Genomic DNA, 25548 nt, shown 5'->3' on the forward strand with positions numbered 1-25548 from the left:
ACTTTAACAATAATATTAACTTCGCCACGAATTCCATGCATTGTATCATACACTGGTATCCATCCAGTCATAACAGAACCTAGAATAAAATCTTATTAAATTTGTTTGAATGTTCTACCGTTAAGAACAAATACACACCACTTTGAGAGCCAGCATTGGTATTCATTGCAGCCTCTAATGTCCAGATATTTTTAACTGTGGGAGGAACACCAGGCAACAATAATGGATTTAAGTTTATATAAACTTTCCCTATTGCATCGTTTGCAGAATAGGTATCATGGTCCATTAATCGGATCTGCAATGGCTCATCCTGCAGTTCAGAATCATCAACTTCGAACCTGTACCATTCTGAATTCCATTGAGGATTGAGCGATTTTCTGCATACGTCTGTTTTAAACGTTATGTTGCCAAATTTTAATTCGACGTATGCATCCGTCGTATCACCAGAACGATCCATTACTGGCAGATTGCGACCCGCCAATACTTTGACTTTTATCTTCCCTGGCATCCTGACGGATAACTACTTTAATAAAATCCTGCAATCAAAGTAATATAATTTTCGCAATCATATAAAAGAAATTTGTCCAGTATGTCATCATTTTTTATACTAGTAACGACACGTTTGTATATGTAGTATTTGTATATGTAGTAACAGCGGAGGTTATGTTTTAAAGAGTTTTATTTCGAGGAATATGTTGATCGATATGAAAACTAATTTTATAATACGTCGTAATCACATTTCCAAGAATAATAATACTTACTTTCGCCAAAACAATTTATGAGTTTTAATACACGTTTTCGCAACAAATTCATTTGACGTGCAAATTATTATTTGTTACATTAGTACATAAAACTTCAGCTCAGCTAATACATATCAATGTTATATTAATCATTCTAACGTAAATTATTTAAAAGTCTGTTAAGTAACGTTGAGCTGACGTTTGTTTACAGCCACATTTTTCAGGTAATGCATTACGTGCTTGTTATCTTCACAGAAAAACTCTTCAGACGCATTAACAAATTTATTTCACACATTCTATAATTTATACAAAATAATATATAAGTAGTACTTTTACTTATAAAAACGAATAAAATATATAAATTTCCACGAATAGTACCAACTATTAATTTTATCGATTACTTTATTCTCGTTAATATTCAGCTTACCTATTATTTTACCAATAACGTTCGAAATCCGAATATTATGATTATGTGATAGAACATTATAATTGGAATTGGATAGCGTCCAAATTATTACTCTTTACAAAATTCGTATGGTTTATCGCGTTAAACGTGAAGTGCGATTTCAAATTTCTTCTATATCGCATACTTCTATTTTAGGTTAAAGGACATTAAGAAAATGATATGTGCATACTTCAGTTTCAAATTTATAACTTTATTGCCCGCTGAGCAATTTTAATCTATTATAATGATCGTTTTTGTATGCAAGTAAATTAATGAAATTTATATTATTACGTTGATTGGTAGCAGTTCCCATTTGCCACGAGAAGTGAAAAAGGTTATTCGATAGTTGTTTGTTACCTTTCGATTGATACTTGATATCTACGTTGTACTATGTTCAATTTACCCAAGTATTAAATAGAAGATACAATTACAAATTAAATACAATCTTAATCTTTTCTCTCTGATGTTATATTTATTGCTTTATTTGGGATAACCTGAACATATGTCGAAACAATCTTACACAATTAACTTTGCTATATTGAAAATTGTAGTCTACCGGTGCGTAGAAAATTCCTCATTGTTTGTTACTGCAATTTGGCAGCATTCGGTCCACTGATGCATGGAAATACATATGTATATCAGCGATTCAGTCGATGCCAATCGTCAATCCTAAAATTCTGTATTCTAAATGTATCATCTGCTATACCTATCTATGTTTGTATGAATATAGTTATATCATTCCTTGTACATACATATATTTTACATGTGTTCATACGCAGTATCGGCGTTACGAGATCAATATGGCTTCTTCCGTAGCTGCTGCAGCTACTGTTCGTGCTGTCAAAGGTAGAAAAATACTTGCTACACGAGCTGCGCTTACGTTAGTAAGTAAATAATTAACATACACATATAAATATGTGATAGTTTTAGATTATTAACATGGTGTACAGTTAATATTGCTACGAACGTATGTATATTTTGAACATTGAAAGGTTAAGATTAAGTTTTGAATCTATGTTGATATGTTGACGTATAATTCTTATTCTTAAAACCAATGTTATTACATATAATAACACATTGACTACTTATTTATTTTTGTAGAAATTTTCATGATTTTAGCTGTTTATAATTTTCACAAAACAATAAAAGATATGTATCAATAATTAGTTATTAATTTGTGGATAAACATTTCTTTTTGTAGCTATGAAATATCTTATAAGAACTTTGTATAGTGAATATTAAGTTATTCTCTATTATTGAGTATGTAAACATGTATAATTTGACTTTGTATTGCTATTTATACTAAAAGTTAAATATAATTACACAATGTGTGACATAAATATAAGTACCAAAAAATATTTATAAATATTCTCAGACACTTGCATAGATATAAATCTAGAATATTTTAACCGATATCTTTATTGAAATTAATGATTTTATACATAAAAAACTAATGAATTTATTAATTGTAATTGAACGATTAGTATTGATATTTAATATAATATAACAAATATTATCTCAGTTCCTTCTTTAAGTTATATGAAACTGTATTAAATTTGTAGCATATTGTTGTAACATTTAATAAAATTCATCAAATGCAAGTAAAGCATCGTAAAAAAATAATAATAATAAATAATCTGTAAATAATGATTATATCCTTTTTATGAATTTTGTTTTTATACACATATATCACACATTGTATAATTAATTTCAGCATATCATTCCATTTAATAGAATATGTATTCATTTCTAAATTGTGAGAATTATAATCTTGTACCAATTTGTTTATTTATAAAAATATTTGTCATTTCCAAATAAACAAAGATATTTTAGATTTTCATGCTATAATTATTTTATTTCAGACATCAAGTGCAGTAAAAAAAATTAAGGAATTATTAAAAGACAAAAACGAATTTGTGAGTAGACAGTTTGACCTTTACTTCAATACCTTCTTATTTATTATAAAGTAACTAAAATACTGTGTTTATTTTAAAATAAATTTATTTTCATATATTGACTATTTCAATTTTAAAGATTTGAATATTGTTACAGCTAAGTACTAATTAAGTTGATTTTGTTCCAAGAATAATTATTGAATTATAAATTGTACAAAATATTAATAATTGATGTAAAATATTTTGTAATATAAAATAGCTGACTTTTTAGAACCAGATATTGCATAAAAACTACTTGCTATTTCAGATCGGTTTAAGGGTCAGTGTGAAACAACGAGGATGTAACGGTCTAAGTTACACTCTTGATTATGCCAAAGAAAAATGTAAACTCGATGAGGAGGTTGTTCAAGATGGAGTTCGCATTATGATCGACAAAAAGGCCCAGTTGTCTCTGCTAGGTACTGAAATGGATTATGTGGAAACTAAATTAAGTTCCGAATTTGTTTTCAATAATCCAAATATTAAAGGGACTTGTGGATGCGGAGAAAGTTTCTCTGTTTAGTAAACTTAAAAAATCGTAGTTAATGCAGATTACATAATTATCACAAATTTTGGTAAAATGTGGCTTCACAAAAAAATAAGGTATAATATAATATAAACAAAATGTTTTAGAAATCTCTATTGGTTTAGATGTATAGATTTATATATTACATTTGTTTTGTATACTGCAAATTAGATTTGGCATTATATGGCTTGTTATCGCGGTAAATTCATTTCATTATCTTTTTTCTGTTTAAGTAATAAATTTTGTTGATTATATGTATATGTATATAAATGGATACTATATGCATACATATATAATGAAAATTAACCGATTATTAATTCAAAAGATTCTGATTCCGATGCAAAAACATTTTTCAACATTACTAACGTTTTCTTGTAAAATATTATTACATACATAAATCGTATTTGTTGATAAATTCAACGAATAGATAAAATATGTGAGTTGTATTACATGAATTATTGAATGTTTATAATATTGTATATTTATTTTGCAGCTCAGTACTGTATATAGGATGCTTCATATGATATGTATACATTTATAATAATTAATATGAAATAATATCTTGCCTGTTACAATAAGTCTCCTATAAAAATTTATATATCATTCTGCATCGTACGTGTGTACTTTTGTATTTCGACGATTATTAGGATTATATGCTATACGTATTTATTAACAGTAAATATATGTGCGTATAATTATACATGTATATATATGTGCATGCGTATATGTATATATATGTACAGTAAGATTTATAGAAGAATAAAATAATGCTCAAAGAGTATGACAGTGAAATCATAAAGCGTAATAAAGGCATTGTTCGTTCAAACTTTATGCGGTGATTTTGACGTTAATGTGCTTGATTCATTTTGATTTATTGAGGTGTACTAGGAAAGTAAACAATTGCAAGGCGTTGATAAATCGTGTTAAAAACTGTAAATAGTTCAATTTTAACAAAGTATATTTTCACGTAATACTAACATATTGCGTATATTCGTCCGGTTTTACCGATAATAAAAAAAGTAATTGTTTTGAGGTATTACATTCATTATAAAAAGAAGTCTCTATTAGGATTTGGACCAACCTCCTTCGCATTTTTTGTTAGCTATTTTTATTTTTGTCAATTATATTATTACATTATATAAAAAGATACAAAAAAATTTATCTACACTGCCGAATGTAAATATTAGCCTATCTATTTGTCATATTTTGTCAATATCAGCGTCACTCGTGTAAGACATAAAAGCTTTTCATTAAAAACATAATCTTATTCGTAATTGTTACTGAACATTGTCTTATGTGTGTTTTCTGTTCCTCAATTTCATCAATTTCACTGTTTGAATACGATAAATTTGCGCGCGCTCGTATATACGAAAATCAAGCGCTCCTATTGGCGCAATATATTCTGAAATCAAATCGAGCGTGACTATTGGCGCAGAATATTGTCAAATTTCTATTGGAGCGTTCCTATTGTCACGTCAAATGGAGCTTTCCTATTGGTGTGAAATATTGGGAAGTCGTAGTTTCGTGAAGGATCGTGTCGTGAGGTGTCATTGTAGTCTTAAAAGTCGTGGAGCGAAAATTCGTTTCGTCGATCGTTACCTTGTCATTATTAGTACTTTCATTTCGACTTTATCAACATTTGCTACGCTTTTATCTGCTTCATTTAAATAGTACGTTCGTATTTAATCATTTATTAATCATAATCTTAATAAAATTAAGAAATTTTCTTTTATTTTCATCATTGACTGCGTACTTGATAAGTTACAATCGTCGATAGCTCATATTATCGGTCTTTGACACATAATTTGGGTTATAATATCACTTTATTTCACTGTAATTGGTTACAATACTGTATTTCTGATGGTTAATATGATCGGAAATTCACATTATCGGCCTTTAAGGCAAACTGTGGATTTTATTATTCCTTTATCTTACTATAATTTGTTTAGTTATTGTAATATTATTGTAAATTATTGATCTTTTATCATACATTTATTTGAAATTGTTGGTTTTCTTTTGTACAGATTATTGGCTAGTCACGTGAGTAGAAAAATAGAGGTTCGCATCACAAACGTCACAAGTGATTAATAATCGATAATTCGAACTAATACGAAATGGATGACGCAGATTAATAATCAATTCGTTGGTTTCCCATGCAGATTTGGTAATGATTGAGTTATTATAAGAAAGCGGAATATGTACGTGATTATTTTCTCTTTTCGTTGGATCAATGATAATATTTTCTGTATAATTACTATGCCACTTACAATTGATATATAATGACATTATTTTTTAAATAATTGCATAATTTGTTGAAAATATTAAGATGAAAGAAAGATTAAAAAATCACTTTTCAACAATTAATGCTTTTATATCAATATATGCCAAATTATATGAACTATTTAATTGTTATTAGAAAATAACCTATTATGAAGTTATTATAGTTTTACGTATTTGTATCAGAAAAATCAGCTTATTATTTTTTCGAAAGAATTTGCGTAAGATATGTTCAGACATGTTTCGCTGCAAGATTATATTGTACACTGTAATCATTTCAGGCATGTTTGGTTAAGAGTTAGTTAAGTTAATTTAGTTAAGTTAGTTAATTTATTGTAAACATTGTCGAATCTTTATAAGATGTAAGTTTCAGCGGGCATCGCGCCCGAAGAAAAGAAGAGGCTACGAGCCGAAGAGGCTCGGCAAATTGTCATAGAAGAGGGCAACTACTATAATGGCTTTCCATCTTCTGGATCATCCAGAGAATAGAAAGTCATTCTCGTTACTACTTTGTTACTGTGCTCGCCTATAGTATTTGTAGTAGTATTAGTTGTGATTTGTTTGTTAGCCAACGTACATGTCGGCCCATCGTCATGTTGGGCTAATCGCGGTCTTTGAAATTAGCGTTGCGAGTCTAAATTTCGTGTTATCGATTAGAGTTGCGAAAAAGTACTGATTTCGGTTTGGATTGGCGTTACGATGGAAAGATGATCACGTTTGCTTTAGCGTTGCGAATTATAAGATGTCGCGATTGTTCTTAGTATTTTCTATCGTGAATTATTAGAATTTGTCGAAAAGTAGAATTTGAATTTGTCGCGTTTTCTTTTATTTAAAGGCGAATTAAGATGACACGTTAGTTTTGAATTAATTTCGCAGCGTTGCGATTTGTTACTATCGCGTATAGTTGAATTATATTTTTTTTTCATCTATAGGTAGTAACTTTATATTAAAACCATTTTAAGATGTAGCGTTGCGTTGATTAATTGTGGCGTTCTTATACGTAGTGTTGCGTCTATGAAATGCCCAAATTTCTTCCACTGGGATTGAGACATATAATTACTAATTGTATCATATAATATCATATAATTATGAATTATATAGCAAATAATATGAGTTAATTGGCTGCTATTTCGATCATATTTTTTGTTCTATTTCTAACTCCGCTTTGTGTCATCGTACAAAATTATAGTAAACAATTAATTTCTCTTTCTTAGGCAACTTACAATTAGTTTCATTATTGTGCCATTTTGTCATTCTTATACTTGTCTATCTCGAATAGAAAAATAGATATGAAGTTCTCCGTAGAACCGTACAATTAGATAGGTTCTTGTAGCATGGAACTCGATAGATTCTTGTCCATGCTAGTGTGCAACCAAACAGGATAGATCCCCAATTTTATGGGTTCTTGTATATGCTAACATCAATTAAATTCAACACTTGGTTGCATGGTGCAGCACTAGTCCGGGAGCAAGCAGCTCTATAAGCGTGAGCATTCTTATTTCCTCTCTGGTGATGTGAACAGGTGTGTGCGGTTTATCGTGGCGTAGTTCAACAGTTTAACTCCGTTTTCGTTTCAACAAAGACTTTTAATGCCTTAAGGAAAAGTGTTCTATACAATCGAAACAAGAAATGACATATATATATATATATATTTTTTTTTTTGTTTAAACTTCGGTTTAATGAATATAAACGCAAGGATATATACACATAACTTTTGAATTGTTGTGAATCTTAAGTTAAGAGTTGCATTTTTTTAATTTTACGCATTAAAAGCTATTACAGTAATTTTATGTCCATTAGAATGTATTCTTCAAACTTAACAAACCCTTTAACCACGCAAGAAACTATAATTGGACTTAGTACGGTTAACTTTCGATAGATGCTTATAAAAGGAATGATAAAGAAATTTCTTGAATATACGTATATGTACTATAATAATAATTGAAAATGGACACTTCATGGAAGAACACTCGTGACGCTTTAAAAGACTTTGCAAATGTGTTGAAGTGTAACAAATGGTAATATTTTAATTAAAACAATTAACAAACATATTTATATTGTCTTTTAAATTTTCTCACATTTGTGTGTCTGTGAGAGAGAGTGTGTGTGTGTGTGTGTGTCATTTATATATATTTTATCTTTAAGATCCATTATTTATTTACCGAATAAAGATAAAATTCGAACTTATTTTTACAATCTTATTAAAATTGTTTTCAATATTACAATTAAAAAATATGCCCAAAAATTAACATGCCTGATTAATTATAATGATACATTTCATATTTCTTACATAGTTTATCTCATATATTTGGCATTTTTTAAAATGTATAAACAAGTATGTTATAATTTTCTTTACTTTTTTTTATGTAGTGGAAATGAGCCAATAAATGCGACAAGATACACCAATTGTGGTCATTTCTTTTGTAAACAGTGTGTTGGGAATGATTCACTATGTATAATATGTAAGACACCTGTACAACCCATTGAAACATGTAGCGATCATCTAATTGAGAGTCTTGTATCTCATTGCAATAATATCGCAGAAATAATACAGGAAAGGTATTATAAAAGTTAAAGAATAAATTTTCATATTTCTGTATTTGCATTCTTTAAAATATATTTAAATTGTTTCAAATATGTGAATAAGTGTATCTAATCTTATGAGACTTTATTGACATCTGATTATAGTTAATTCCAAAATTTTATACTAAATATGTCTTATATATACAAATAAAATTTTAATATGATATGCTCTGCTCAATTTTAAATTAACATAAATTTAATAGAGATTTATGGAATATAGCCACAACTTCAAATTCGATACAGTCACCTAACAGAACCAATTCTACATTATGTAATTTAAAATATCGCATACCAAAAAAAAATATCAATAAACAGAACAGTAAAGGAGAAACACAATTACATACTGCGTGTTTGAAGGTAAATTTTTGATACTTATATATATAATATATAATAAACAATTAAAAAATAAAAGATGTGATTAAACTTATGAAATTAACATTAGGGGAAGATACAAGAAGATCACATAAAAGTTCTATTAGCTGCTGGTGCAAATCCAAATACAAAGGATTATAATGGTTGGACTCCTTTGGTAATTATTACACTATAAAATAACTTTTTAAATTGAATTTGAATAATGAAAATATAATTTATGCAGCAAGAAGTTGTAAGTTATGGTCATACCAATATATGTCAGTTACTATTAGAATGTGGTGCATTACCAAATACACCTGGTGAAGGAAACAGAACAGCGTTACACGAAGCTGCTAAAGCAAATAGATTGTTGGAAGCAAAAATGCTATTAAAATATTCAGCTAATAAAAATGTGTATGATGATTATGGAAGAAAACCTATGTATGTGTTACTTAATATTGATTTATTAAACTGTCGAAGTAAATATTCTATATATTATATACACATATGTTGATATTCTCAATATCTGTATAAAGTTGTTAGTTATATCATAGTTCTTATATATGTAAACTTCTTCTCTTCTTATTATCATTTTATATTTTCATTTCATGTTATATGTTGCATTTTAGAGATTATTGTCAGCCATACAGTGAGATGTGGAATATTTTGAAAGATGAAAATGAATTGGATAATGTACTTGAAACCACCATAGATCTTAGTCATACTTTAAATAAATCACTTTCCATGACATTCGATATGGTTGTTATATATGTATCAGATTTACAAGAAGAGAATAAAAGACATCTGAATGAAATAGCGTCAAAGAATAAAATTAAAATTGTATCTAGATTTCAGTATGTTGATGATATTTTTAGTCGTATTATAGTATATAGTATTATATTACATCTTTAAATGTAGGAGATTATAAATATTACATAATATGTTGTAGATCATCTGTGACTCATGTCATAGTAGAAGCTAATAGTGAAAATGTCGTACAACTGTCATACGACGTAATGATGGCACTTTTACATGGAGCTTGGTTACTTAATACCGAGTGTAAGTTTGTTTCTAGATTAATACTTTGTGTACAGTTATACAAATAAATTTTTATAGCATCTTTTGTCATAAAAGGGATTCAATTAGGAATGGATATAAGCGAAATACTAAAAGGAGATTTAGAAATATTCGAAGTTAGTGGTACACCGATTAAAGGTATCCCAAAGAAAGCTAGAGAAAATGCACAAAAACAGGTAAAACTAATTGCAAACACATTGTACAGGAAAATTAAATAATACATTGAATGTTTCTGGTTATCCTTTTAGAATCCCGGTCTCTTCAATCGATGTTATTTTTATTTTGCGTGGCAGTCAAAAAACATTTATGCAAATGGTATGCAATTAACGAAAGAGGCATTAATAGCACTAGTACAAGAGGGTGGTGGAACAGTTTTGAAAAGAGAACCAAATCCAGAAAATATAAAGGACCAGGGATTATTTATTCCTTTTCACGTTGCGAATGAACCTACTCATTCTTTATATAAATGTACACATTATATCATATATGTACCAGAAAGAGATGAACCACGTATAAAATATAATATGCCTCATATAAAAACACTTCCGCTTATATGGCTAATTGAATGTATAGAAAAATTTACATTAATTGATCCATCGCAATTAGGTCTACTTAAACTTTAATTATTAACATGTTTTGTAGCTATAATTGCTGTACTAGAACTAATGAAGAAGCGCTATTAACTAGTAAAGTGTAATTTTTATATTGAATAGAATATCGTATATTTTGATATAATTAAATATGTTAGAGAATTTGAAAAATGTGACGAATTATTTAAATATACTAAAAAAAATTTGTTTTTACAATTAATAGTCACGTAGAATATTGAAACAAATAATAGGATTTCAAGTTATTTTCTTGTTTGAACTTTTTAAAGAGACGTATGTTAATGTACTACTATGATTACGAAGGATTGACCGTTGCGCAAAGAACGATAAATTCCAAAGGGAAATATCGTACGGTATCCCGTACATTTACGGGTAAAGTACCGCTAGTCGTGCACATATACTTACATATACATGCGGTGAGAAAGAGAGAACGGAAGAAAAAAGTTATAGGGGAATGAGAGAGAGGCAAAGAGGAAGAACAGTGCGAACATGAAAGATAGGGAAAAGAGAGATTCTAATATAGTTAAGATCAGATAATAAGGAAAATCGAATATAAGTAAAAATTAATAAATTAGAGCATACATAAAGCTATAAATAACATAAGACAGTAATTAAATTTAATGAAAGAAAACCGAGTATAACGATAATCATCGGGATGGTTTACGCCTATTTGTGTTATATGTTAATGCTATTACACTAATTTTATTAATAATATATGCTAGCAAATAGCTCATTCTTCATGGTTTGTAAATATACTTTGATTCAAAGCTGTTTGTTAATGTATTGTCAAAGAAGCGAGTAAGGTAAACAGGAAAGAAACATGTACATATTACGGATTACTAATAAATTGTAATAGCAGAATTGTTCATATTTAAAATATCGTGCATAAATATCTGATGTTGATGCCAACAACCCTTCCCCCTCTTTTTGAGTAATTCTTAGTGAGGTCGTCGACGATCGTTCTCTCTATTTCTCCGCCTTCGTTCTTTTCTCTCCTTTTTCTGACTGGCGTAAAAGAGGGGACCCGCACCCTGACCCACAAGTGGGCCCCGGTACCTCCTCAGTCAGTCAGTCAGTCAGTCAAACAAGTCTAACAGGCAATGCGGGCCCACATAATACCGTGGCTGCCGAACTCGCGGTAAAGTAGTTTGACACGCACGTGTTCGAACCGGGTAACGACACAGTGTGTCTTTCTTTAACTGTTTTTGCGGTTACCTTTTTAAATTGAAGAAAAAGAAGCGGAAAAGAAAGAAAAAGAGGAAGCAAGAGAGAGAGAGAGAGAGAGAGAAAGAGAATGAGGAAAGCGAAGATGATACTAAGAACAGTCCCTGGGGGCATCGTCCTTTTCCTCCTACTTAGCGGATCGATCGCTGCTCAGGACGACGATTCTTTGGCTGGTACTTTCTTGTCAGGTAAATCAATTATTTCTTCTCACTCGGATACTATTGCATTTGCAATTATATACTCCAGTAAATTTAACATTTTGATAATATTTCGTTCTCACTCTTAAATAGTTTTTTACTTTTATTTGCGTTTTTTAATTTTTACACACAACATACACACATATACATATAGTTTGATGTATCACCTGCGAACAATAAATAATAAGGAATATCTAATTCAATCTAATATTATTCCATATATTTCTCGATTTATTAAATGGCTTTCTTAAATTTTATTTATCTATTTATTTTTCCGTTCTTAGAATGAGTTATACGCTATATAATCTTATATAATTTTTAATTTATTTATTCTGCTTTCTCCTTCCCTGTAGAGAGATTTGTTATGTTATTTAGCTTATGAGTAAATAGAGATATATCTAAAGTATAGTCTCGAGAAATAGAAAGAATTTTCAATTATCAAATTTGAAACGTACATTCTCCCTCGTAGTACAAAAATTGTCGATCGAATTATATAAGTAAGAGCATTTAGTAAAAGTATATAGAAAATAGCTGCAAATAAAATTAGTTCGTTGCAGAGGAGGTTTCGAGAAATAGAAATTCGCATGCGTGAATGTATGCTGTGTACGCTTGTATAGATAGTATCTGGAAGGATGTGATTGTCCTACTTAGGAGTTGTACAACGCTATGCGGATGACGCTCAAGTTCACTGTTGGTGAGAAGGCCATTGGCAAACTTGAAAAGTACGCGATGATACATATGTACATACGACGTACGTAATTAGCAATTGTTCGAATTTTCCTGTCTTAATGAAAAAATTGAGAACTAGAAAATTTTAGACGCTTCGCTAGTTTGTCGTTACGTATTACGTCTTTTTTTTAAATGATCAATTTTTGAATGACCAATACAAAGATATAATACAAACATTATGTAACAAACATTGATTTTCGAACATTTTGATATTCAAAATATACAGAGCAAATCGTTTAATTTTATTACTTTAAATTTGCTTTAAAAGTGGTTATGTAAAAGATCTTTTTTCAAACAAAAGTTGTATGGTATCGAGGGGATTGTGTAATATAATAATTAGTCTTTTGTTATTGTTCCCTTTTTTTTATTTGCACGTAAAAGTTAACTTGAGTTTTACAAATGTAACGTATAACACTTGCATAAATTATGAGGGTATATGGGTCAAAGAGCAAATAATTATTCTTTAAACGATGGTCTATATAAATAATTCTTAAAGTCAATGCAAGCGTGTGATCGCGGTAATTCGATCGTTCATATCTTCGTGCGTCGTTGGCAGCTCGCGATAAACTTCATTTTTCACATATTCTCGGAAAAAGTAGTCTAATGAGGATCGGGTCCGGAGAACGAGTCGTTTATGAGTCCTCCACGTTCAATCCATTGATCTCCGTAATACCTTACACATTCATTGTACACAGCAACTGTTGCGTTGGTATCACATTGTTAAGGGAGTTTCACATGATAAATTATCTAACAAAGTGATAGTGTTTTAGATACAAAGATAGAACATTTGTGTCCTATTAGATGAGCCAACGATAAAATTTAACATTAAAATGTGAACGTGTGAATAGAATATTTGGTAAAAATATATTATTTTCGTTTATGTAAAATATCTTCGGAAACCATTGACAAAGTTTCTCAGGGTTTCCAAAATCTTCTTCGTCGCAATGTTTCACGTGCTGATAATGCATTGGTTGTGATTTAGTGAATTGTATCTATAGTATTGTATCTATTAGTATTATTATAGTATTCTACCTATAGTATAGTATCTTGTATTTATAGTATTAAAATCTCTTTCGTTTCTTACTATTTTTAGTCGTTTTACGTCTCGTATCGAGAAATTGCTAGATTTTCCAAACATTTCACTAAGCATTTAAAACAAACAACGACGATCGTATCTCGGTTTTTCACTATTGCTTAATTTCATTGATACAGAGATACTTTTCACGTTTACTTCTGTAGTTTAATCCTCTACCAATAACTTTGGTCTAGTCGTGTTTGTAAACGCTCTAGTCCCCCTTTGCATAGAAGGACGAAATATCTCGCCACGTTAGGTCTTCGACGACACGCTTTGGACGAGATATCTCGCAATGCCGTGTCGTTCGTGTGATATTTTGTACTTGGTATCTCGCGACGTAATATCGTTCGTGTGACGCTTTGGGCGAGATATATCGCACATCTTTTCATTAGAACTCGAGGTATCTCGTTCATAAAATTCAATTCGTAAGGCACCGTGTTTGTGAACATCGAAAAACGGGGACGCGAGTTATTTCGTTCGAATCGTCGCGAGATATTTCGTAGCGTAGAATAGAATATTCTTTTCGAGAATATAAAGCCCGAATATCAGTCTAGTGCGCACATACTCGTCAAATATATCGTTAAACTGTATCGTTAAAATTTGATGTTCTTTTTACTTTGGAAGCATATCTCTAGTTCCGATGGAGGCGTAAAGAAAAAGCGTAAGTTCAAGAGCAGTTAATTTCGTTTGATCAGTTACCTTCGTATAACAGAGAATTGTCCTTCCATGAAATTTTCTAGAGTTGAAAAGATATAGATACGATGTTAACGCAAATTGTACGCAAAATTGTACGACGCTAATTGTATATGTATACAGAATATAGATGTGAGTTTATTATCAATCTAAGACAATTAAGTTAGAAAAGGCACGTATGGTATCAAAAACGGTCATACGATTAAGTCAAGCTGTTTAATTAACTACCGTTATGTTTGTTTGGGCCGTTATGCCTGCTAAAGTGAAAACACCTAGAAGTCTACGCTATGAGACGAATTTCTTGAAATTTACTTACTTAATCATGGGAAGAATCTAACGATCGTTGTTCATTAGCACAAAATAAAAAGTTGTACACTTTTCCTTCGCTGTAAATCGTTGATTTAAATATAATATACATATATTTTCAATCGTATGGCGCGTTCGTCTCATTTGGAACGTTGCGACAGTTGCAAAGCGTATTTGTGAAACGGCACGGTAAAAATTCTTGGCCAAAACACACTTTCTGTTTCAGGTAGTCATCGTAGAAAAACTGAAGCACGTAGTTTTATTTAATGGGCAAAAGAAAATAAGTTATGATCACATTTTAAATAAGGAGATATGCTCCAAATTACATAGTTTGGCCTTATTTTAAACAGAAAAACCTCGTAGTCGCTTTGATAAACATTTCACTTGATAAAGATGAAAAATTAAACAATTCTATCCTTGCATTAATATCGTCTCATCGATATGTTTCTTTTGATCAATTCGACTCTACGACCTCTTCGTCCTTCAGTCGCGATGTCGTTTTCTACGTTCGGGCAAATCTCCAGCCTAATAATAATTAGGATCGATACACTGGATTTTTTGGGCACTTGTTCAATTTTTACCGCATTTATTTGGCTTCCATATTGGCAACATTTTTAAAGAAATTGTTTTCTAAAATGGCTCCTCACTCCGAAAATTGAATTACATCTTCATATCATTATCACTTCTGCATTGATTCATCATCGTGCTTTATGGTTGGTTGTAAATTAGTTCCCCTTTCCACTTTCTTGATACACACTCCAACTATTCTGTCGCCAGAATAAATGCTAAATTTACTCTCGTCAGCAAAAATAATGTTATTCTCCCATTGACTTTCTTTTGAAATAAGCCCTTTTACGAACTAAGATATTTTTCGTCTCTTGGATCAATGAATGGCCTTCTTCTGATCATGTACATACTTATCCATTGTAGTCCTCTCCTTGCAATCTTTCGTTTCTAATCATTCGACACTTTTTGCGAGTGCACTAATTCTGCGTTCTTTCTTCGGCATTGCTGTCAATTTCGAAGCATTTATCCGTGATTCTTCCATAATTTTTCCCATAACAGTGGTGAGCGAAGAGGACAGTTTCAACGAATTATTAATTTCGTTTAGAAGTTCACCAACTGTCAAGATCAAATTCAATCACGCTTGACCATTTCATTTTATAAGTGGAGCGTAAGATTACGTATGCAGGAATTTCTCTTGACTCACCGTGCCTTCGCACCTGTACCTGATAGTTGATGTTGAATTTATAATACACGTGTTACTCATTATCGTGCATAAAAATATCTTACAAGTAATCTTCGCAATAAGATACTATTAAACAATTGTCCTTTCTATTGAGTCATAAATTTATAAATATTAAACGCTTGAGTATAATATCAGTAGAATTTCTACCGCTATTGACACTCTAACTCCGCTAATCTTTTAATGCTTGTACTAAAATTTATGTGTACAGCTTTACAAACTTTCTTTAACAAATATATATCGTTACTAAATTATAATATGTGAAATACTCCATTTTAAATACCTTGAATATTCTTAGATACGTAAAAAATCCACTTCCTAAAATTGTTTGGTATCAAGCAAGTCATAACACGTCGGTAGTAATCCTCCTGTCATGAGCAGAGATTTTAATGATATTTGCATCTTCAACACGAACGTAATGATCCAGAAATGTGATGGACAGGTACACGAAGTCACAGGAATTTCATTAAATGGATTTCACGTGGATGTTTTTATTTTTTCTCAGGTCTATTAGATTCCATAACAAGTACAGCCAACAGTGCAGACTGCCCAGGTGTATGTGTACACACGTTTGCAACGTTAATATGTTACGAAGTTCTTGAAGATGTAGAGTGCCCTGCTAGTATGCGATGTTGTATCGAGGCACCTATAAATGGTACCGGAACTTCTGGAAGTGCTGCCCCTCCTCATGGCGATGACTCTACTTCAACTATTATCACTACCGTTAAGACAACGACAACTACGAGCACGACAACACCTTCAACAACTACAGCACTTACAACCGTATCTTCGACAACTTCCGTAAAAGCCACTTCTGTATGTTCACAAAATCGTATTCTTCGAAATAATAAATATATTTATTATGTCGTGCAAGTGAATGCACGTTTGATATTTAAAACTCGACCACTGACGTCTTCAGCGTTATTATTATTAGAGAATAAAGAATGCACAGAATGTCGTTTCTTTAAAAGTGATTGGATTCACATCGCAATTGCCTCGTTAAATAGTGGAATTATTATTGTTGAAAAATTGATACGCATACAAATAGATACACTCTTTAATATCTATTTTACTAAAAATAAGGACTGAAAGTATATAAACACTTTACTTATTTTTCAGGAGAATCAGAAAGAAGCAGCGAATAAAACATCATGTATGTATTTTTTATATTTAACTATTAAAAAAGCGAGATATATAATAAAATATAAAATCTTTATACACCCTCTAAGCTTCAAGTAGCAATCCTTTTCAAGTTTCGAATATCTTTCCATTTTTTTTTCTCTGAAATTAACGATTAAATTTTCATCCAACTGGTACATAATCACAGTTAACGATTAGAGTGGGTATTTAATCGTCAATTCAGATCATTGATTAATCATTGCGATCTTCTTTCTTGCGAGATTGACGTTTTAATCTCTAATGAATATCACCTCGGATCTCTTTTAATTGTTAATAGCATTCATTCAATATAACATACATTCTTAAATGTCAGATACATCTTAATTTAAAATTTAACAACTTTTAACTTGTAACGATTAATTTCTTCTAATAGTAAGCATCGATCAGTTAAAACAAATGAAGTAACTTTTACCAACGACTTTTAATCAATTAGTGCCCAATCCTGCCTCAAATAAAGTAATTTAATATTTTGCGATCAACGATCCAACAGTATTTATCACATAATTATTTTCTTTTAGCAAAAACGTGTTCAGGAATTTGCATGGCAGAGAGAATTGCCGATTACTGCGATGCGGTTCTGGTAATAGACACCCTTTGCAAGCCAGGATATAAATGTTGCGTATCCAGAGATGCGTTTGGGGATTCACCTCCGCCAGAACTACTAGTCATTGACCGAACCAATTCAAGTCGCATCGATGAAAAGACCGGTCTCAATACATCTTACAAAGGTTCTTCGCCTTTTACGACTGTAAGATCAAATATGATTACTTCTACGAGCGTAGCCAGCACTACGATAGCAACGACTACTACGATAGCGAAACAACCAACAACTACGACAAGACCAAAGATTACGGTGAGAAAGCCGTGTAAAGGTGAATGCGTTAGTGGCTTCTTCGCTCTTTTATGCGATAAAGTGGATGGAGAAGCTGAATGCCCTGATGATGGATCTTGTTGCGTCATCGACGCGTTCTTAAAAACTGTAAGAAAGTAAAGCTGTAGAAAGACGAATATTTCTTAAGAGACAACTTCGTATTTACGAGCATAATCCGATTGAACAGGAAACGACAACAACGACAGTTGGACCAACAACGAAACCGCCGGAACCAAAATTACAACCATGTCCCGGATTTTGCTTGTTAACCATTATGGCAGCCTTCTGTGAACGGCCAAACGCAATAATAGCGAAGACTTCGACTTGTCAATCCGGATATATTTGTTGTGACAACACGAAAAGCTCGCCGCAGGTGATTCTATTTCTTTTTTACGGTAGAACCCTTTCAATGGAACGATTAAATTGAGGCAAGTAAGATATTGGATAACCCATACGAAAAAGAAAATTGAAATTACTCGCACATAGACAGTAAACGTAGTGACACCATCTTCTCCGTATTAGACACCAAGGCCAAGGCCAAGGCCCACGCCGAGACCATCGATTACCACAGTTTCTTTACCACGAGACACACGTGCAGAGTGTCCTGGATCGTGTATCGTTTCCTATTTATCATTCACTTGTTTCAGTAAGTATTTACTCTTCCCTCTTGTTACTCCTACTTTATTCGTTTGAAAACTTATCGTTGCCAGGAAAATATTAATTGCGTATGTTATACAGCTAATAACTTCGTTAACGTTAATACATTTTTCGTAAATGTGTTTTCGTTATATCTGCGTCGTATATTTCGAAATTGTCTCACTCTTATTTTCATCAATAAGATATAATGTAAAATAATAATAATAATAATGGTTATAGATTCCCTTAGAAATTCATCCACAGATCCCTTATTTTCTTATAGCTTGTGGTAAATTTATTTTTATTTTTTATTTTATATGTACTGTTTTTTAAGCGATTTTAAATTTTAAAGAAGCGAACAATTTGCATTGAAAGTCTTAGGTAATTTTAATTAAGGTAACTACTGATTTAATTTAAGGTAACTACTGATAAACTCGTTAGCTGGATAATTAGAATTCAATTGACATTTCCAAAAAAAGAAGAAGACTTCGTTTCGTCGATTCCGTTGATCAGAAATTACACAGAATTCTAAATACCAATCCACTGAATGTCAAGAGCACACATTTAATATTCTCTCAACGCACTTTTTCTTGAAAATTCCTTTTCTTCGGTTTGAGTACGCAGTACTTGAGGATTGACTATTCGATTATTGAATCGTGACAACTGATTTTCTAATTTATCCTTTAGAAACTCTTATTTTATGACGTTATTTCTTTACGCTATTGAGGGCGACAGACACGAGTTTCTAAAAACTCTGACTAAACAATTCTATCTTTCCTTGATGTGTTTTGGCATGCCTAAGCAACGAATAAGGACTCCAAAATGAAAATAAATTTTAGGGATGATACTACGAATTATTTCATCTGCTTGTACACATTCTGACGATAGTGGTTCTGTATTTATACGTAGCTAGATTAACAGTGTATCAAAGCGACATGATTTATTATTCACTGTAAGGATGCAAAAAGTTAAATCCATCTTTGTTTGAGCCTCTTTAATTAGAAAAATGCTAACCCTCGTACAAAGCCTCTTTTCAAGTCGTTTTGCTTTTTCAAACTTCCTTTATTCGAAAAATTCGATAAGGTAAAGATAAAAATTCCAGTAACTTGAAAATTTTAACGCTTTCCTCGAGTTTCTAGTTACCGAGATTCGACTTTATTATGAATTTTTCCGTTTTTTAAGATAATGATGCAGCACGATTTTCGAAAGCACAGATAGCTTTAAATCTTTAAAAGTTATAAAAATTCAATTCATACATTATGTATTTCATCATTTATTTAATTAGTTTTGTAATATTTATCTCCATTCTTTCTCCCTATTTCGCTGCTCTTTTAAAAGTTTGTATAGAAATTTAATATCGAATTTTGTGAATTTCTTACATATGAATAACATTTCTCATTGTTTTTTCTTCTCTTTATAGGAAACGCTGAACTGACGAATTTGTTTAAATGTAAGAAACAAGGGCATCAATGTTGCGCTCCAAAATCATTGATACGAGAAATCAACGGTGGAAATTCTAGCGAAGCAATTTTGACTAATAGAAATGACACCATGTATGTTACTTCAAGGCCATACACAACACCATTTACGACAGCTATGTGTAAGTTATAATACATTAATAACATTCAAGTTAAAGATTTATTCAAGATATTCGCACTAGCGGTTTTTAATTTATCTTGTAATTTTGAAAGATTTCGTGCAACATACTACAGCATACAACGTTACGATGTATTTATCCATAATCGTGTATTGTATTTTAATACAGGAATGGAGAAATTAAGCAAAATTTATTTATATGTAAAAAGTTACACCAACTTTGTAGATGAAACAACAACGATGATGACAACTATGAGAAGCCCCGTGTACAGTAAATACGTGTGTGGTGTAAAAGGAACCTCCCGTGGACCGATTCAAGCACGTAGTCTTGAAAGAGGAGCACGAGTTGTCGGAGGGGAAGACGCAGATGCCAATGAATGGTGTTGGCAGGTTGCCCTGATTAATTCCTTAAATCAGTACCTCTGCGGTGGTGCACTCATCGGCACGCAATGGGTCTTGACAGCTGCACATTGTGTAACAAAGTAAGTTTTATGGTGATCAGTATGTTTTGAATTTTAATACATTTACCATTATATAATATTAACTTACTTACTAATCTTTCAAAACGTCGTAAAGTTACAGACAATGAAAAAGTGGATATTTAAAATGATTATATTACCTCATTTTTACTTGTAGTATTGTACGATCTGGGGATGCGATTTATGTAAGGGTAGGTGATCACGATTTGACGAGAAAATACGGAAGTCCTGGTGCTCAAACTCTGCGAGTGGCAACCACTTACATTCATCATAATCATAACAGTCAGACTCTTGATAACGATATAGCGCTATTAAAGCTTCATGGACAAGCAGAGCTTAAGGATGGTGTTTGCTTAGTATGTTTGCCTGCACGAGGGGTTAGTCATACAGCTGGTAAACGATGTACCGTCACTGGTTATGGATATATGGGAGAAGGTAAGATTCCCATATTGTTTTTGTTCGTTATACGTATTTATGTACATGTAGCAAAGTTCCGAACAAATTGAAACTTCTTGATAAAATCTTTCATCAAAGTTAGTAGTGAATAGATTTTGTTATTATGAACGTTGTCTGTTGCTTATTTCTGCATCAACCGATTTCGATGAAATTTTCAGCATGTACATATGTATGTAAAGTTGACACAAATTAATATAAATTGCCAGGTATTTTATTACAGCGCGTACTACAACTGTGCGTAGTTAACTTTTACCTGATGAGTACAATAAAGAGTCGTTTTCTTTGTGAAGTAAAACATATTACACTTAATCAAGATAATTTCTACATAATTCTATCCACCTTTACCAATTTCATATTCCTAAATATACGTATATATTTTCCTATATTTTCATGTAGAACATATATGTATATTTAATAAGGTGTGTCTACTTTTGTATGTAGCTGGTCCTATCCCGCTTCGAGTACGAGAAGCTGAGATACCAATTGTAAGCGACGCAGAATGTATACGTAAAGTGAATGCCGTAACTGAAAAAATTTTCATTTTGCCAGCAAGTAGTTTTTGCGCTGGTGGCGAACAAGGAAACGATGCATGTCAGGTAATATTAATTCCGCTTTGTATATATACATACTATACAGTGAAATCTCCGTATTCGCGATAATAACTCACAAAATCGATCGCAAATATAGCTGATAGTATATTATTTATTTATTAATCAAGCGCAAGATATTAGATATAAGATAGATATTAGATATAAGATATATATAAGATAGATATTAACAAGAGTAACTAATAACTGTATAAAATAATACAAGTTCTGTGATAATGATACAATTCCTACGTGATAAAGTGAAATGACTTTTACTTTTTTTAAATAGAATGAAATGACGTTTTCTACATAGATCAGAAATGAAAGAAATAATAATTCGTACATTTCACGATATTTACTATTTATTTGTAAATATAGTATGTTTTATTGGTCAAGCTAATACAAGCAAAAGTACTGTTTATATTTTACTTAAACAATTATATATAATAATTGCAAAACCTAATATTTGATAGGGCGACGGTGGAGGTCCTTTAGTATGTCAAGATGACGGATTCTACGAATTAGCTGGACTGGTGTCATGGGGTTTTGGTTGCGGAAGATTGGATGTTCCTGGAGTTTATGTCAAAGTATCGGCGTTCATTGGTTGGATCAACCAAATTATTTCCGTAAATAATCTTTAGCTTTTTTATGTTCTATTAATAAAAGTTAAAGTATTTATTTATTAAGGAAACATTGTAGTACCTTTACGCGCTTGATGACGTAACATCATTATGTTACGTATCCAGCAAAGATATCTAAGAAACATCTTTTTAAATATTATTTAATTATATCAATTAAAATATATGAGAAGAAAGAAAAATCTTTTTGACGCATGATAAGAATGCAACAATTCGTGCAAAGGAATTTAACATTGAAAATGTTACGATAATCGTATTATGTTTATAAATATCGTAATACTTGATAATTACCTTTAATAATTAAAGGTAACTAAAAATTTGTTTTAGCAATATGATTTTATATAACTAATGCAGTAAACTTCCGTTTATCCAATTTTTTGAATATTTGAATCGCCACACTTCAAACATTGAATTATTCTCGCCAAAGGTAATAAATACGTATCTATAATTTCTTGTGAGCTTTAAAGTCATAAAATCTTGGTAAGTGAAAATTACGTACTTTTAAAATACCAAAAACAAATGTAATTCTTAAAACTTTAATATCATGACAACAAGGTATAAATAAACATTATATTTATTAGCTATATATAATATATTTTGTAAATTGTAATAAATCTTGTTCCTGTAATTATTCAAACATAATTTTATGATATAGGAAAAACGAAAGTTTATTGTATCTATCAATTAAATAGAATTTTTTAGAATTTAAATTTTAATGTCATTGGTAAAATATATATAATAAATAAGTTTAATCTATGATTTCCTTTTGGTAATTGTGCCATCAAGTGCGTCAATTTTAGATGAAAAAATGCTGTCTTAATAAAGATTCTTAGATAATAATGAAGATTATACAATAAATTATAAAATCATTGGTAGACATAAATTTACTCGAAAAACATTAATTAAAAGATTATATAAAAGTACAAAATACTCTAATTTTGTAAAATACTAAATATAATGTAAAAATATTAAACATTAGTGTATTATTACAATAATACATATATACGATACGTATGTTAAATATTAATAAGATACATAAAACAGATTTGATTATTGTAATAATTATAACAACCTTCAGACATTTCTTATGAATTTTGTCGAGTATAGTTAGAGTGATTAAATATAAATCTTTTTACTATCGCGCATAATATATGTCTGCATATGATATGCGTAAAACTACATATATCATTTTGTCAGTTGCTTGTCACTTATTTTAAACGTTAGACAAAATGTTAATAAAAAGATAAAACTTATAATTATAATTTTTTTTTTTGTGTCTTTACCAACAATTTTATAATTCATTGTATATATATGAGTATATACATGTCATTTATTTATATTAAATGACATATTGCAAGTGAAAGTCAATTTCATAGAAATTAAAACGGTTTTGTTAAGGCCAAAATATAGTGATATTTAATTACCATAGTAGAGAATATATATATATATATTTAATGTAATTTTTTAATAATAATTTATGTAAGACATTGCAACTGATATATGTATGTATGTATGTTTATTTTTATTATTATATATGTATATTCATCAGTTTTGTTTTATGAAATTGGCTCTTTATTTTATATATATGTTACGGGCAAAGGCTGCAAGACATACAAAATCGGTTTTGTCCGGGCAATGTCAGCATTATGCACCACTGCCTGGCAAAGTCTGAAGAAATGGTTGAATACGGAATATAGTTCAATATAATACGAACAAAGTTTACATTGCTCACCACTGCGTGAACAGCGTCGGGAATTATGTATTTTGCGAACTTTGCCAGACTTGAAATGCACATTGAGAATAATGATAAATCAGTGTGAGCAGCGCTACGCTAAGTTATACCTATTTTTATTAATCTCAGTCATACCATTCCTTTTGGAATTAAATATCGATATTGGATTAGGCATATAAAAATCGGCCCGTGATTGTTTCGCTAATAGCATGGGAACGTCTACGCACGAAAAAACACGAGCGATAATAGTTTTCGGCCGTAATTGTGGAGTAATTGTAAAGAGTTGCTAACCAGAAATTTTTATATACCTAATCCTATATCGATACTTTGTTTCAAAAGAAACGGTATGACTGACGTGGGATGAATAAAACTGGAAGAACTTAGCGCGACGCTGTCCACATGGATTTATCATTATGCACAATACCGAAGTTACATTTCAAACAAATAATAGTTTCCGACATTGTCCACTCAATGGTGAAATAAGTAATCCTTGGACTTGGACTATGTTCGCCATTGAATTATTTCCCCTGACTTTGCCGGACAGCGATGTGCAGTGTGTAATACTGATATTGCCCGAGCAAGGTCGACTTCGCCTGTAACATATATATATATACATTGTTTAATATTTACATTATGTAGATTCAGTATATTTGGGGATAATATCACATTGCTTTGTACATTATTGCATCACTCATAATGTATTCTTCAAGTTATAATTATAAGAATGTTTTATCGATTTAAAAAAAGAGTGAAAATATTAAATGTGAATATCAAAGTTAGTCATTAAGTGTTTTAAATCTATAAAACATTACTGTAAAACATTATTGTAAAAAATCTTTTATAATTCAACGTAAATATTATGTACCTTTAAAAACTAGACATTATTACAAATATAAATTTTTTATTACAAGTTAATAACATAACTTGTTATCGAATCTAGATGCATAAGAAAAGATTGCAGAATTCGGATTATTTATATATTTTTTGGTCTACAGTCTAGAGTAGAATTTAGGCTGACAATCTAACTTATTTTTAATATCAATTATTTTTCCATAAATGCAATATAGGAAGATAAAACATTAACTTATAAAAATTGTGACATCAGTCCAATAGAAGCAATTAGCTTCCCAAGATGGATCACTGGATTAATATGTAAAAATTACAAGTTATTTTAAGGACAAATATAGAGAAATTCAAAATTTTATAAGTCATTCAACATTATTTGCGAAACCTCATAGTCGAGAATCATCTGTTTTCATCTTGTTTACGTCTTGTAAATATTATTTTTATTAGTAAGTATACGATTTAATAATTTTAAATAATTAAAATAATAATAATAATAGAAATTTTAAGAAGTAATAGG

The 25548-nt window shown here is 30.6% G+C and overlaps 4 protein-coding genes across 10 annotated transcripts in view; 3 read left to right on the forward strand and 1 right to left on the reverse strand.

The window, feature by feature from the left end:
• LOC126917734 (C2 domain-containing protein 5) overlaps positions 1–1316 on the reverse strand; it is a 9862-nt gene extending 8546 nt beyond the window's left edge. For 2 of the 3 annotated variants that reach the window (XM_050724956.1, XM_050724954.1), the window contains exons 1-3: positions 762–899; positions 139–536; positions 1–79 (exon numbers count right to left, since the gene is read on the reverse strand). The exon at positions 1–79 is cut by the window's left edge and continues 62 nt beyond it. In XM_050724956.1, the coding sequence (XP_050580913.1) occupies positions 1–79; positions 139–508 (449 nt within the window). In that variant the 5' untranslated portion in view covers positions 509–536; positions 762–899. Of the gene's footprint in view, positions 80–138; positions 537–761; positions 900–1167 lie in introns of those variants that run through there. The other variant, XM_050724955.1, reaches the window with a different exon arrangement.
• A 429-nt stretch (positions 1317–1745) lies between these two features.
• LOC126917757 (iron-sulfur cluster assembly 1 homolog, mitochondrial) lies at positions 1746–4476 on the forward strand. 2 transcript variants are annotated; one of them, XM_050725016.1, is made up of 4 exons: positions 1746–1875; positions 1965–2069; positions 3048–3101; positions 3388–4476. In XM_050725016.1, exons 1-4 carry the CDS (start codon positions 1801–1803, stop codon positions 3640–3642), a joined length of 489 nt encoding a protein of 162 aa, XP_050580973.1. In that variant the 5' UTR covers positions 1746–1800; the 3' UTR covers positions 3643–4476. The 2 variants fall into 2 exon arrangements, with proteins under 2 accessions (XP_050580973.1, XP_050580972.1); XM_050725015.1 differs by lacking the exon at positions 1746–1875 and having other exon boundaries at positions 1971–2069; positions 3388–3722; positions 4139–4476.
• Positions 4477–4628: 152 nt separating this feature from the next.
• On the forward strand, positions 4629–11418 carry LOC126917744 (BRCA1-associated RING domain protein 1-like). 4 transcript variants are annotated; one of them, XM_050724985.1, is made up of 10 exons: positions 4629–5315; positions 5670–5809; positions 8293–8481; positions 8709–8862; positions 8948–9034; positions 9101–9297; positions 9486–9710; positions 9806–9915; positions 9991–10109; positions 10182–11418. In XM_050724985.1, the coding sequence occupies exons 2-10, from the start codon at positions 5799–5801 to the stop codon at positions 10554–10556; spliced, it is 1467 nt and encodes a 488-aa protein (XP_050580942.1). In that variant the 5' UTR covers positions 4629–5315; positions 5670–5798; the 3' UTR covers positions 10557–11418. The 4 variants fall into 4 exon arrangements, with proteins under 4 accessions (XP_050580942.1, XP_050580941.1, XP_050580939.1 ...); XM_050724982.1 differs by lacking the exons at positions 4629–5315; positions 5670–5809 and adding exons at positions 6296–7444; positions 7723–7940; XM_050724983.1 differs by lacking the exons at positions 4629–5315; positions 5670–5809 and adding exons at positions 6296–7407; positions 7723–7940.
• Positions 11419–11573: 155 nt separating this feature from the next.
• Positions 11574–25392, forward strand: LOC126917765 (protein masquerade). Its single transcript, XM_050725028.1, has 11 exons — positions 11574–11953; positions 16517–16827; positions 17131–17164; positions 17709–18169; positions 18231–18434; positions 18584–18707; positions 20118–20297; positions 20520–20775; positions 20930–21207; positions 21670–21824; positions 22289–25392. The coding sequence occupies exons 1-11, from the start codon at positions 11836–11838 to the stop codon at positions 22454–22456; spliced, it is 2289 nt and encodes a 762-aa protein (XP_050580985.1). The 5' UTR covers positions 11574–11835; the 3' UTR covers positions 22457–25392.
• Positions 25393–25548: the final 156 nt, after the last annotated feature.

The sequence above is a fragment of the Bombus affinis genome, chromosome 6 (genome assembly GCF_024516045.1).
Source record: "Bombus affinis isolate iyBomAffi1 chromosome 6, iyBomAffi1.2, whole genome shotgun sequence".
Classification (NCBI taxonomy): domain Eukaryota; kingdom Metazoa; phylum Arthropoda; class Insecta; order Hymenoptera; family Apidae; genus Bombus; species Bombus affinis.

What these genes read in the sequence shown, in the direction of transcription:
- LOC126917757 (XM_050725016.1), top strand. Translation starts at nt 1,801, where the DNA reads ATGCATGGAAATACATATGTATATCAGCGATTCAGTCGATGCCAATCG. An exon ending in TAAAATTCTGTATTCTAAAT is followed by an intron (nt 1,876 to 1,964) that starts GTATCATCTGCT and finishes GTTCATACGCAG; the next exon opens with TATCGGCGTTACGAGATCAA. An exon ending in CACGAGCTGCGCTTACGTTA is followed by an intron (nt 2,070 to 3,047) that starts GTAAGTAAATAA and finishes ATTTTATTTCAG; the next exon opens with ACATCAAGTGCAGTAAAAAA.
- LOC126917765 (XM_050725028.1), top strand. Translation starts at nt 11,836, where the DNA reads ATGAGGAAAGCGAAGATGATACTAAGAACAGTCCCTGGGGGCATCGTC. An exon ending in AGCAGCGAATAAAACATCAT is followed by an intron (nt 17,165 to 17,708) that starts GTATGTATTTTT and finishes ATTTTCTTTTAG; the next exon opens with CAAAAACGTGTTCAGGAATT. An exon ending in TCGACGCGTTCTTAAAAACT is followed by an intron (nt 18,170 to 18,230) that starts GTAAGAAAGTAA and finishes CGTATTTACGAG; the next exon opens with CATAATCCGATTGAACAGGA.
- LOC126917744 (XM_050724984.1), top strand. Translation starts at nt 7,870, where the DNA reads ATGGACACTTCATGGAAGAACACTCGTGACGCTTTAAAAGACTTTGCA. An exon ending in TACATACTGCGTGTTTGAAG is followed by an intron (nt 8,863 to 8,947) that starts GTAAATTTTTGA and finishes AATTAACATTAG; the next exon opens with GGGAAGATACAAGAAGATCA. An exon ending in AAAATTGTATCTAGATTTCA is followed by an intron (nt 9,711 to 9,805) that starts GTATGTTGATGA and finishes AATATGTTGTAG; the next exon opens with ATCATCTGTGACTCATGTCA.